This window comes from Elgaria multicarinata, chromosome 3, assembly GCF_023053635.1.
Source record: "Elgaria multicarinata webbii isolate HBS135686 ecotype San Diego chromosome 3, rElgMul1.1.pri, whole genome shotgun sequence".
NCBI lineage: Eukaryota > Metazoa > Chordata > Lepidosauria > Squamata > Anguidae > Elgaria > Elgaria multicarinata.
Genome location: NC_086173.1, coordinates 52,246,632 through 52,258,898, shown reverse-complemented (window position 1 = coordinate 52,258,898; position 12,267 = coordinate 52,246,632). Strand labels below are relative to the sequence as shown.

Below are 12,267 nucleotides of genomic sequence, written 5' to 3'. Positions count from 1 at the left end.
AGAACGCTTTATGGTAACTTGGTCTTTATTTCTTTCAAGCAAAAATCAATAACAGGTATTAGAAGCTGGACTTGCAACAAAATGTTGCAATCTAGAATGCTGCTCTTCAGCACTCTTGGGGCTGCATTTCATGTGATCAAGGCCACTGCTAAGATGCAGTATGAATTAATTAATATACTCCATATAGATACAAGTACACAACTGGGGTTAAGGATGGTTCAATCATGCATGTTCATTGTTTGATGATTGCACCATCAAGTGGTGGCTTCCATCATGAATAAAGTACCATAGACAGACAGAACTTTTAATATCTTCTTGCACCACCTCAAATGTAGTCAATTCATACATTTGTAGGGAAAGCAAGTGGTGTGACCAAGCCTGCGTGGAGGCCTACGAAGGGCCATTCATATAATACTTTGAAGTTAACCACCTTTTAAGAGAGATCCATTTTCACTCAGAAGTCCATTCATTCTCCCACATCATTATCAAATAACCCATGACACAAAAACATTGCAGAGAGGGAGAATGTTCACCAGAGATACAGGAAGAACATCAGAATGTGGTTTCCATCTTTATTAACCTTAATTTTCAGTCCAGGTCTACCTCAACCCAGGATGTTGCCAGAAGACGCTGCAGAAGTACAAAATCCTAAGCTGTTTCTTTTACTGCTCCCTGCATCACAACCAAACCCTCTGGCTGGAATGTTACATACAACAAGCGAGATGCGTATAAAGAAGACAGGTCTGTACTGAGGAGGTCACCTAGGAGAGTAACCAGACATACAATGGGGACATTTTATTGTAGTTAAGGTTTTGTTTAGGGTATACTCTTTCAAAAGAGCCGGCTGAGAAGCTGTCCTTAGCTCTCCAAGGCTCATGAAATGCAAAGAAAAGCATACAGGACATTTTTTTAAAATATATATATATATATCCCTGCCTCATAGCAAAGTCTCAGTCATCAAATGCTTCATTTGCAGAACGGTGTGTTCTCTACCACCACCGAAAGTGAGCAAAGGCCCGATTAGCCTCAGCCATCTTGTGCATTTCGTGCTTTTTCTTTATTATGGGGCCTTCATTGTTGAAGGCCTGGAGCATCTGTTGGGAAAGCCTGTGGTGCATAAGTGTTCTCCTCTGCTTGTTTTCCCTGCATTCAGTGATCATCCACTTCATGGCTAGGAAGCGCCGCCGCCTGTCTGGCAAAGGGGTCGGGACCTACAAGAGACAAAAAGCAGGGCTGCCGTCACTTTATGTTGAACGCCCCTAAATGCCAGACAAGTTTAAGTACCCTGCATATGTGTGTTTGTTTAAGAAATGTTGAAACGAAGATCTGGGTCCAAAAAACTTTGGTTTTGTGGGGGCGGGAGCAACGACGGATTGCAGCAGAAAAATATTATTATTATTTATTTATATAGCGCCATCAATGTACACATGGTGCTGCACAGAGAAAAGTCAAGCTACCAAGATTGGGAGCTACAGTTGCGAGAACAGAAATCTCAGAAGTCTTTTAAGATCTGTCCCTATCTTGCCACTCTTGGTTGGGAGGCCTTAAAAAGGGAACATTGCCCAGCCACATCTAACCTTTATTTCCCCAGCAACTTCATTTGCCCAGTTTTTCAGAGTAAAAACTGAAATTTTAGATCACTGAATATCACTCAATACAACTTCAAAGCGCTTCAAAAGAAAACAATGAGGGGATAGAGAATGTCGTTGCCAAAATCTCTGAAATCAGTGCCAGTGAAGTGCGTTTTGTTCAGCTAAGAGTGCAGCAGAGAGAAGTCCAGGTCTGTGGCTAATTCGAGGGGCCTGAAATGGTTCCCCTCCCAGTGTTCAATTCAGTGGAACCATGAACTGCTGAGGCCTCTCAATGCTACTCCACAAGGATGATAATGCTTCCGCTTTTGTGGAAAACATAAACCAATCTTGAGGGAACTAGATCATGGTTTTAGTTCTTGAATGGACTCATAGGGTGGGTTTGCACATCACTTTATCTTATTAAAACATTTGTATCCTGCCCTAAAGCATTGGGATCACAGGGCAGTGTACAGAGAAAATCAATTCAAACAATATAAAACAATAAATAATTTGCCCAGCTAAAAACATATTAAGCGCATTATAAGCCCTTATGGTTTATAAGCTAGTCACAGTAGCTTAGTTTGAAAATGAACTACTGCTCCTCTGCCACACAATCGGACAAATAAGCTACTCTACATAGCTTATTTTCCCCACCCTCTACAATCCTCCAGTTCAGCCCAGCTTCCTTTGTGTTAGAAATCAAATCTTGCCATCCCCTGCACTGCTGCTACGTCACCTGCATCTCTCCAATTGGCCTATCTTGCACTAGGGCCATATTCTTCTGTCTTTGCCGTATCTCCACCACTATCAGTGTGCTGACAATTGTTAGCCACTTTTCCACTCCCTCTACCCTACCCAACCAGCGGTGCCAAAGCGTTCCTTCACACTCCCAGTATGGCTGCAGCTCCCTGATTCTCAAGGCATTTGTTCTCGCCCACCCCTCTCCGCCCACCACCATGGGAGTTCATGCCATGCTGCTATTTAGTGTATAAGAGCAAGCCAGACTGTTTTCTTTTGAGCAGTTGCCAATCTGCCCTTTCCCCCTGCTCACCCACACCAAAAGTGTCTCATACAGAGCTTCACCTAGTAGAGAGGCAGCTGATACACAAAAAAGCTTGTGCAATCACAAAGCTGCGCCAGTGGGAGCATCTTTTCACCAAAAAGGGGGTGGCGGCTCTAAAGCCTTGTGAGTTTCCAAGAGCACACAGCATCCCCTTATGCGAAAGCACCCAACGCACGGCAAAAACTCTGCGCAGCTGCCACTGTCTGACTGAAAAGATGTTTGACCCTTGGGGAGGTTGCAGAGTGCACCGCTGGGTGAAGGGTTGGGGCGGGGGGCGAACGCAGTTTGTAGCTAGGCAGGTCTCGGAAACAGAGATCTGGGTGGAGCAGAGCGGTGGCAGCAGTTTTGACCGCTCTTGCCAAGCGACTCTGGAACTGATCTTTAAACCACTCTTTAAGCCACTGTGGAGCGCTAGACCACACAATAAACCATTATGGTTTTAATAAACCTCACTGCAGACCATGGCTTATCAGAGTGACTTATTTTGGCTAAAGTAAATCACCATGGTTGAAGGAAACCGCTCGCATACAACACGATAAATAAACCATCATGGCTTATCGTGATGTGCGAACCCAGTCATATTCTTTCTCTCTGTCTTTTATGGCTCACCTGGTAGGTTTTACCTCCCTTCTGGACACCAATAAGCCCAATGACAGGTTCACAGTTTTTCAATGCCTGGTGGAAGATTGTGTAGGGGTTGCACTCAATGTTTTCCTTCTCCTTCTCATCAGCTTTATGGTATTTCTCGAGCTGCTTCCTCTTAATGTTTTCTAAAGTCTTAATTGCAAACAAAAGTAAAAGTAGCACAGCTCCTTCTGTGAAAAATATGTTTAAAAACAGGATCTACCCACTCCAGAACAAAGTTACCCATGCATATGCATCCCAGACATTCCTTCAAGGTTCTTTCCCACAGAGAGTGCCATTTATAAATAAATTTAGAACATGACATTTCAGAAGCCTTCAGAGCAGAATCTCAACCCTTGAGATTTGTTCCTGGCTACTAAAACAACGAAGAGCCTTGTGGCATCTAAGACTAACAGATGTATTCCAGCATAAGCTTTTGTGGACACTACCCACTTCATCGGATGCTACTCTCTGGCTACTGGATGTCAGACTGACCCAAGTCTCAGAGCCAATAGCAGACATTATGTTTGACTTTTAAAGTGGTCTTGGCCAGCATGAAGGCCCTTTAAAAAAATTAATAAAGATGAACGTTCCCAATCCGCACTAGTTTTAATGCTGAAAGACAGATTTTACAATCTGATGCATAATTACAGATCTGCCGTACTTCTCCTGTCTCTAAGGTTAAGTTATAGAAGCTATGTATCATTTGTGCAGAATTTGGCATTTTGTTTTCAAGGCCTCTAGCAGGAGGAAGATAACAGAAGTAATAACTGGAGATGCAGAAATGGGGGTCCGTGCTGGAGGGATCAAGGCAAGGATAGGCAGTTTCTGTACAGCCTTAAAATGGGAATACTGTTGGTTTGCAATACTGATTATTGCCAAAGAAGACCACTAGAAATGAAAACACTAACATCATACCTGGTTCATAATGCTTCGGGCCAAAATTTTATCCCCTCCCATCATCATCATGCTAGTGAATTTCCTGTAATGAGAAAATACAAGCATTGTACCAGCGTTACAGGTATCTGCACCATGGCATAAGATCCCGACAACGAAACTGCCACTACAGTGATCATCCATTATGCTATTTATGGAGATTTGGAGGGAGGGTACCTAGTGTGGTGTACTGGTTAGTGTTTCTGACTGGGACTAAGAAGATCCAGGTTCTAGTCCCCACTTCACCATGAAACTCACCAGGTGACTTTGGACAATCACCGACTCTCAGCCTAACCTACCTCACAGGATCGTTGTGAGGATAAAATGGAGAGGAGGAAGAACATGTAAGCTGCCTTGGGTTTCTTGCAAGAAGAAAAAAGGCAGGATATAAATGTAATAAAGAAATAAAAAATACTTAATATTTGCCTATAATCCAACAGCTGCATTGCTAGAGGGGAAGCTCAATAGCTGTGGTGATTTTGTGTGGCAGCTTGCTGGAGGGCTATGAGCTGCTGCCACTGAGTGCTGCTGATTGGGGTAGGAGGACTCAACACCCTTACTGAAGGGCATCACGAGGCACCAGAAGAGATGGCCACTGCAGCATGATGATGCTCAGTGGGGTACTAGCACCTGATGAAGACACAGGCGATGGCATCTGCAGCTTCCCATGCCTCCATGTTTCTGCTGCCATGCAATGCCCTCTACCAAGTCATAACTTCTTCCCCACATTGTGGTATGCTTGGGGGGTAGAAGCAAACCACTGCACAAGCCACCAGCAGCTGTGAGTGGGCAAAGAACAAAGAAAAGGTCAAAAAGAGCCAAAGCACAATTCAGACATAGCAGCTGGTTCTCGACAATAGCCAGCAGATGCTTACAAAACTGGGAAATAAAAATGGGGGTATATAAATAATAGAGAATGTGTGGTTGTCACTGCAAATTATTTTATCCCCATCTGGCTTTAGGTTCCACTGAAAAACCTGGAATAGGGATGTGCAAAACTTCTCAGTGAATATTGATCTATTGTGTTGGAGCTAGTGTTGTGCCTGTGTTTTAGAGAAAGTATATGAAAATTTCTTTGGGTATTTTAGATTGCTCCATATCTCAATAAAAGCAATAAAGCCCTGAGACTTTGGGACACCTTGCTTACAGTGCTATGCTTTTTGGCTAATTCTACTAAAAGTTATTAGTATTTCTATCTGATATACTTTGGTCAACTAAATTTCTCTATGAAATACGTGATATTTCTTTGTTAAGTGGTAGACATAGGTACAAGAATTAGATCTAGTCATGTATGATAGCATTCAGACCTGATCAATGGATCATAGAACACAGAGCTGCTGATACTGGAAGGGGTGGCTTTTATAGGTTGGACTGTTTTGAGATCCCATTGAGCTTTTTCTTCCTCTGACATTTGTAGTGGATATTTGCGATACACTTCTTTGTCCACTTCTGGCTCAAGGACACTGGGATTGTATCGGGACCACCTGACTTGAGTCAGCCTATGAAAGATGTGAAGAAATGAAAAAGGATGTCACACGTACATTTTCAACCCCAAGAACTGGTAATGGTCTGCATGTAAATCCCTTTCCAACATCCAATTCTGTGACCCAACCCTATGGATGTATTATGATAAATAATAATAATAATTTCATTTCTATACCACCCAATAGCCAAAGCTCTCTGGGCAAGTCACAAAAATTACAACATACAAAATTTAAAACAAAATTAAACAGCTAAAACAGTTACAATAAGATACTAGGCCTGATTTTTAAAAACTGGCACAAATGCCCCATCATATGCTGTGAAATGTCTGGGAATAGATGAAAATCTTAACTTGGACCTGAAAAGATGGCATTGATGGTGCCAGGCCGACCTCAGTGGGGAGAGCGTTCCACAGTTGGGGGGCCACCACTGAGAAGGCTCTCTGCCTTGTTGCCACCTTCTGAGCCTCTCTAGGACAAAGCAGAGAAAGGCCACAGATGTCAATTGAAGTGTCTGGCTATCACACATTCAGCCAATCCTAAACAGAGTCAGGTGCACAAGAGCCCATTGACTACAATGGGCTTACACACACATGCTTTTGCATAGGGCCAGGCTGTTCAACTTCCCAATCATGCTCAGGATGATTAGATTATGGTTTCAGTGTGGATTTTCTACAGGTTTTCCTATGCATGCTTATGACTGATTATATTCCACATGGGATTGTTAGTATGGAACAAGATGACAGTTATCCCTGATGGATGTGAAATGTACAGATGGGATCTTAATTGAGCTTGTGATAATAGGTTAGATAAATATGTGCAAATCAATGTTCTGGGCTTGCATAAAGTGTCTCAGATACTCCAATTCCCAACAGATCCTGCATACATCAAATATGTACTGGGAGTTGGATAATTCACAATTACACCCCCGCTTCCTCTCATCAGAGGTCAATGCAGGTCTAAACCCACCTCCTGATAGTAAGTAACATACACGCTAATTTAAACAGTGTTCTAAAAGAGAGCTCAACTTTGGGTCTTTCTCTTCGCAATGGAGGCAGATAGTATTACACATCTTACAAATTAAGAGGCATATTTTAATTGCCATCTTTTTCGTAGAACCCGTTAAGTCACCTTGAACTCACTGCTCGAGTCGGTGTTGCAGCTCTTTGATATTCTATAACTTCCAAACAAACATCTTCACAAGTAAAATCCTAGGATGTAGTTCCTAAATCAAGGAAACTCACAATGCTATATGGAGCTTCAATGCTGAGTAAAGTACAATTCTTAAAAACAACAACACCACACTCCTGTCTGCATCGCACAATATCGATGCAAAACCTTCGACCCCCTGCTTTGGAGCCCCCCGCCCTTCCTTACCCGGGCAACCAGACTTTCCACGGGCCACAGAGCCGCTGTCCAAGCACCCCGAGTTTTCCCACCACAGGGGCTGCCATCTTGTTTCTGTCCTCAGGACCCCGTCGAGAGCTGTCCTGAGCGACTGCCTGAATGAGGGCACAGTACTTTCCTCCCGTTGCATTGGAAGCGGGCTTCTGCCGAGCAAGGATTTACGTGCTAGTCGGACGTGGTGATACTCAGCGTGAGAAGAGAGTAAAGTGTTTAAAAACAAACAAAAAACGCATAATGGATTTTTACCCATCACCAGTTCTAAACCTTGCAAAATCAGAGACCAGCCTCTTCCCACCTTCCTAATCAGGAGTTCGATAGACTTCCATAGCAGGTATTCCCTCTTCTACATATCTATTATAAGTGAAAGAGCCTATCCGACTTGGCTTTAGTGGGCACAAATGGGAATTGCCCTCCCGTGCTCGGGCTCCTCGCTTCTTTTCTGGACGGTGTAAAGGCTGCGCTAGCTTATGCTAAGAAGTTGGCGAGGGCTAAAGAAGAATAGAAAATGCTGGTTGCGCGGAATGACTGCACTGAAAAACTATCCCATTCTAGTGAACTGTGCAAAAGAAATGCAGACCCGTTAGGTTCAGCATGTCGCTAAAGATAAGAAACAGCCCGATTAAGACACAGAGGGAAAGGTTATGCCTGCAATAGGTTGTATCCAATGTTAGTCCTTACCTAACGGAGGCCCACTGAAATGAATGAGACTCTGACTAACATTGCATACAGCTTCAAGAGGCAGTTGGACAGCCATCTGTCAGGTATGCTTTAAGTTAGATTCCTGCAATGAGCAGGGGGTTGCACTCAATGATCTTATAGGCCCCTTCCAACTCTACTATTCTATGATTCAATGTCACAGTCATGAGACTAAGATAGATGTTGCTCCAATTCTCTCATAAAGGGCTGCACCTTATGCAGGAATGCTGCAGCTCCATAGAACAATGGGGATTCGTTATGCTTAAAAAAAAAGTTTTGACATGTTTCGCGTTTTGCAATAAAACAACTATTTCTTCCCAGTCCATTGCTCATTCTGCACCAACGTATATATTCTTGTAACTCCGCATAACTCTTCATGCATTTTATATCAACTGCAAACTATGAAAGTATACCTTAATAAATGTCTTTGCCTTTAAGATGCCACAAAGACTCTTTCTTGTTTTTGCTGCTGCAGATTTACATGGCTACCCCTCTGGAAAATGTTTTCGCAATAATAATCAAGAACAATCTACATTAGCAAGTATATAAACTCTTATAAATGCATGATTGCATATTACTAGGTTGTGTTTGTCCAAGTACTCTATTAATGCTCACCAATCATGTCAGAAATATTTTGTTCATTTTTTTTGTCCATCATGACAGCAACCCAGGGTTTTACCATCCAGTTTAATGGGAATTCTCGACACAATTGTGCGTTTTAATCCTGTGCATGTTGACAGCAGGGAATAGCTATCCCTGCTCCAGGCTGGTGTAGCTGAGGGGCTTGATCTGGGGACTACTGAGATAATTTATCCACTGGATTCAAAGCTGCCTTCACCCAGTCCCTAGAAAGCTTTGATTTGGGGCCTACTACTGGAAGGAACACTGCTGGCAGTAGGTCTGGGCCTGCAGATATTTCTACAGGCATTACCAGGGTCTCCAGGATGGATATGTCCCTCTCCATTGGCAGAGGGGCACCTTCATACTATCCTAATCCCTTGCAGCCAGCAGATCAGGGATAGGTATGTAGGTAGGGTAGATGTTTCTAACTACAACTCCCAACAGCCCCTACCAGCATAGCCAATGGGCAGGACTTTTCTGGGAGTTTTTGTCCCAAGCATCTGGAGAGTAGCAGTTTGGGAAAGACTGTAATACAGGTTTAAATGTAGAAACTGTTAGGACAAAGCAGATAGGAAGTGTTCTCTCTCATAATATGAGAACTTGGGCTTATCTAGTAAAACTAATTGGCAGAAGTTTCAGGATGGACAAAAGAAAATGCCTTTCTGCAACTATGCACAATTAATTTATGGATTTCTCTGCCACAAGATGTGGTGGCGATAGCCACTAGGCTTACATGGCTTTAAAGATGGATTAGACAAATTCATGGAGGAAGAGAGCTATTGGTCATGATAAGAGAATGGAGATTCCAGATTCAGGAGTGGCATGCAGTAAAAGGCAGTAAGTGAAAGAAAGGAAAGGTGGTGCAAAAATATTTTCTTGTTCTGACAAGTATTTGTTTTGCCAAACTGTTACATTTTAATCAGATAATTTTTAAACTCCATATGCTTTATCTAATTTCTGTGTGTTTTCTCTTTTCATTCTCTCTCTCTCTCTCTCTCTCTCTCTCACACACACACACACAGTACTTATTATAATTTTCCTTGAGCGTCTTTGAAATGTAAGGTGGGGTGGTCATATTTTTAACAAACAAGTATTCAGCTGGATACCAGTCAGTTACTGGAAGGCAAACAGTAGAAGCGGGTTGGTGTCTTCATGGCGTTCTTGCAGACTTCCAGGAGGCATCTGGTTAGTCAGTATGGAAAACAGGATGCTGGATTAGATGGCTCCAGCAGGGATCTTCCTATGTCTTTATCAGAATCCAAGCAGGCAGCCTAATCCCATCCTGGATAAATCATGCCTTTGACAGTTGTCATAAGCCCTTTGTGATACAGCAAGATCTGTTGAACAAGGTTCCAGCCACAATGGAAATTTAGCAATAGGCAAATAGATTGGCAATACAAGTGTTGGAGTCCCCTCCTATAGATAGGCTTAAACTACAAAAGGTTTTAGCATTTAAGGTGTCACAAGACTCTTTTTGTTCTTGCCCCATAGAAAGGGAATCCAACTCTGAAATCTAGGCTTGTGCTGGGATAAGGACCCGGGACCGATCTTGTACTCTTAGGGCAGAGGGGGTACAAAGGGGCAAGAGACCTGGGCTTCTCCACACACATCACATTTTAAAACTCTCTTTATTTTGCTGGAGGTGGGTTGTGACTAGAACAGGTGGTGATATCATCATCATCTTCATCATCATCATCTTTAGTTATAGAAATGTAATACATAATAATAATTCTATATACAAGTTATAGATAATGATGGTAAGGATAGTTATATATATATATAATAAAACGTTATATTATATTATAAAATAATATTTAAAAGTTCTCCAGTTCAATAAACATGTAATAAAAGCGACAGGGTGAACATCACTCAGCGGAAGTGGGGTGCTGCAGAAAGCGAGGAGCAGCCGACCCGGCCTCCTTCTCCTCTCCTCTCCACCCCCGCCTGGGCTCGGCTGGGCTGTGGCGTAGCCTGACCGGGGGGCGGAGTCTCCAGGCCGGCCGGCAACATGGCGGAGGCGGAAGGGGAAAGCTTGGAGTCCTGGCTGAGTGAGTAACCCCCGTCCTCTCCCCTTCCGCCGAGTAAGGGGGGTGGCAGCGGCACGCTTCTCCCCTCGCTTCGGTGGGGGAAAGGCAGGCACGAATGGGGCGGGGGAGGCCTGGCAGCCCGGCGACAAGGAGGGGGCTGCGGGTGCGTGCACCGCCCGAGCGGAGTGTGAATGGGGCAATGGCAACCTAAAGGGAAGGTCTGGAGAGGTAGACAGGGCGGCGGAGAGAGGCGGGGGAGCAGCTGTGAAGGAAGAGCTTTGGGGGCAGGGAGTGGTAGCTGGGGGCCGTAGGGCTGAGCAAAGGGGGAGAAGCTGAAAAAGGGGGGGACCAGGTGCAAAGGCAGACCGCCGGGCTTCTTCTGCGCCCCGAACAGTTGTCAAGATGAGGGACTGTGGATTGTCTTGTCTTGGCGAAGAGGGCCGGCTGACATTTCCTTTTCTGTACAGTTATTACAGATATAAGGAGCCCCTGCTGCGTTGGGCTGCCTTACCTGTGGCTGTCACCTACCTCTGTCGAGTCTGTGCCTCTTGCCTCTCACCTTTTGCCCAGTTATACCTTGGTCTCAACCACTCCCTCCTTTCAGTCTGCCATTTCTAGGCTCATCTTTTGTCTAGTTCTTCTGTGTAGTCTGGTCTTGCTGATCACTCGGTTGCCATATCATATGGCCTCCCATCTCCCCTTTCTTAGTTTAGTCCATACCAGAGGATGATCTTAGGCCAGTCAATATCTCTCAGCTTAACCTACCTCGCAGGGTTGTTGTGAGGATAAAATGTGGGGGGACAACCATGTATGCTACCTTGAGATGATGATGATGATGATGATGATGATAGTAACAATAATAGACAGCAGTGTAGTTACTTGGGAAGACCAAGGTACTTCCCTCAGCCTGTTCCACCCCATATATACAGAACCCCAGCTTTCCCAAAATGGTACTCCATTTTGGGAAATCATGGAAACTGGAGCCAAAGCAGCATAATGTCAGCTATGAACAAGGATGACTCTGGTTGAAATTTCATCTTAACAATGAATTCGCTAGGTGTCCTTAGGCAGGCTACCAACTCTCAATCTTAGCACTGTGTCTGTAATGTGGAGATAATAAATCACCTACCTTATAAGGCTGATTGTAAGGATGTTTCTAATAATATTTGTGCCCTGCTTTCAAGAATTGAAATATGCTGTATTTATTAGCTATGTTCTTTCTCTCCTAATTTTTGTACTCCCAATATGTGGCCATACAACTTCCACCCACTTCCTCTCAACTTCAGATAATGTTGTTAAAATATTTCATAATTAGTTATACAGGCAGTAATTAGCAATCCACATTTCCTGGATGTAAATGGGACACATCTTCTGGACTCTGACAAGTTCTTATGTAGTTCTTTTATTTATTTATTTACAACATTTATATACCGTTCCCCATTGAAAATTTCGGAGCGGTGTACAAGATAAAATAAAATAGAATAAAACACTTAAAATACAGTGGCACATGGCTGGATATTAAGGAAAGGCTTCCTGGAATAATGATGTTTTCAGGAGGTGCTGAAAGGAGTACAAAGTTGGTGCCTGCCTGACCTGCAGAAGCAGGTTACAGACATCTCAGTTTTGTTCCTTTTTGCCAGGCTAGACCAGGGGTGGACAGCTAGGTGCTTTGGCCTACAATTCCCTTGATTCCTTATCATTGGCTGTGCTGGCTAGGGCTGATGGTTGCCCACCTAGGCTGTTCCTCAGTTCCTGAGATAGTTCTCACTGTATGATGCTGTTGTTGCCATTTTTCCTTTGTTTGATCATATCCAGGTTGGCTTTTTCGACATTTAGTTTGT

The 12,267-nt window shown here is 43.6% G+C and overlaps 2 protein-coding genes across 2 annotated transcripts in view; one reads left to right on the top strand and one right to left on the bottom strand.

Annotated features, from left to right (window-relative positions):
- Nucleotides 1-558: 558 nt before the first annotated feature.
- Nucleotides 559-7,161, bottom strand: MRPS7 (mitochondrial ribosomal protein S7). The gene is made up of 5 exons (XM_063120271.1): nt 7,053-7,161; nt 5,502-5,693; nt 4,177-4,240; nt 3,244-3,411; nt 559-1,211 (listed from the first exon to the last, which is right to left on the bottom strand). The coding sequence occupies exons 1-5, from the start codon at nt 7,127-7,129 to the stop codon at nt 990-992; spliced, it is 723 nt and encodes a 240-aa protein (XP_062976341.1). The 5' UTR covers nt 7,130-7,161; the 3' UTR covers nt 559-989.
- A 3,243-nt stretch (nt 7,162-10,404) lies between these two features.
- The window catches only part of GGA3 (golgi associated, gamma adaptin ear containing, ARF binding protein 3), a 35,473-nt gene continuing 33,610 nt past the window's right edge, over nt 10,405-12,267 (top strand). Inside the window, exon 1 of the mRNA XM_063120285.1 lies at nt 10,405-10,447. Within this exon, the coding sequence (XP_062976355.1) occupies nt 10,408-10,447 (40 nt within the window). The 5' untranslated portion in view covers nt 10,405-10,407. The remainder of the gene's footprint in view (nt 10,448-12,267) is intronic.

Excerpts from the sequence above, each read along its gene's own strand:
- MRPS7 (XM_063120271.1), bottom strand. The coding sequence starts at position 7,129 with ATGGCAGCCCCTGTGGTGGGAAAACTCGGGGTGCTTGGACAGCGGCTC. Across the intron at positions 5,694-7,052 it reads TGGAAAGTCTGGTTGCCCGG|GCTGACTCAAGTCAGGTGGT; the intron begins GTAAGGAAGGGC and ends CATCTTTCATAG. Across the intron at positions 3,412-4,176 it reads CCCGAAGCATTATGAACCAG|ACTTTAGAAAACATTAAGAG; the intron begins GTATGATGTTAG and ends TTTGCAATTAAG.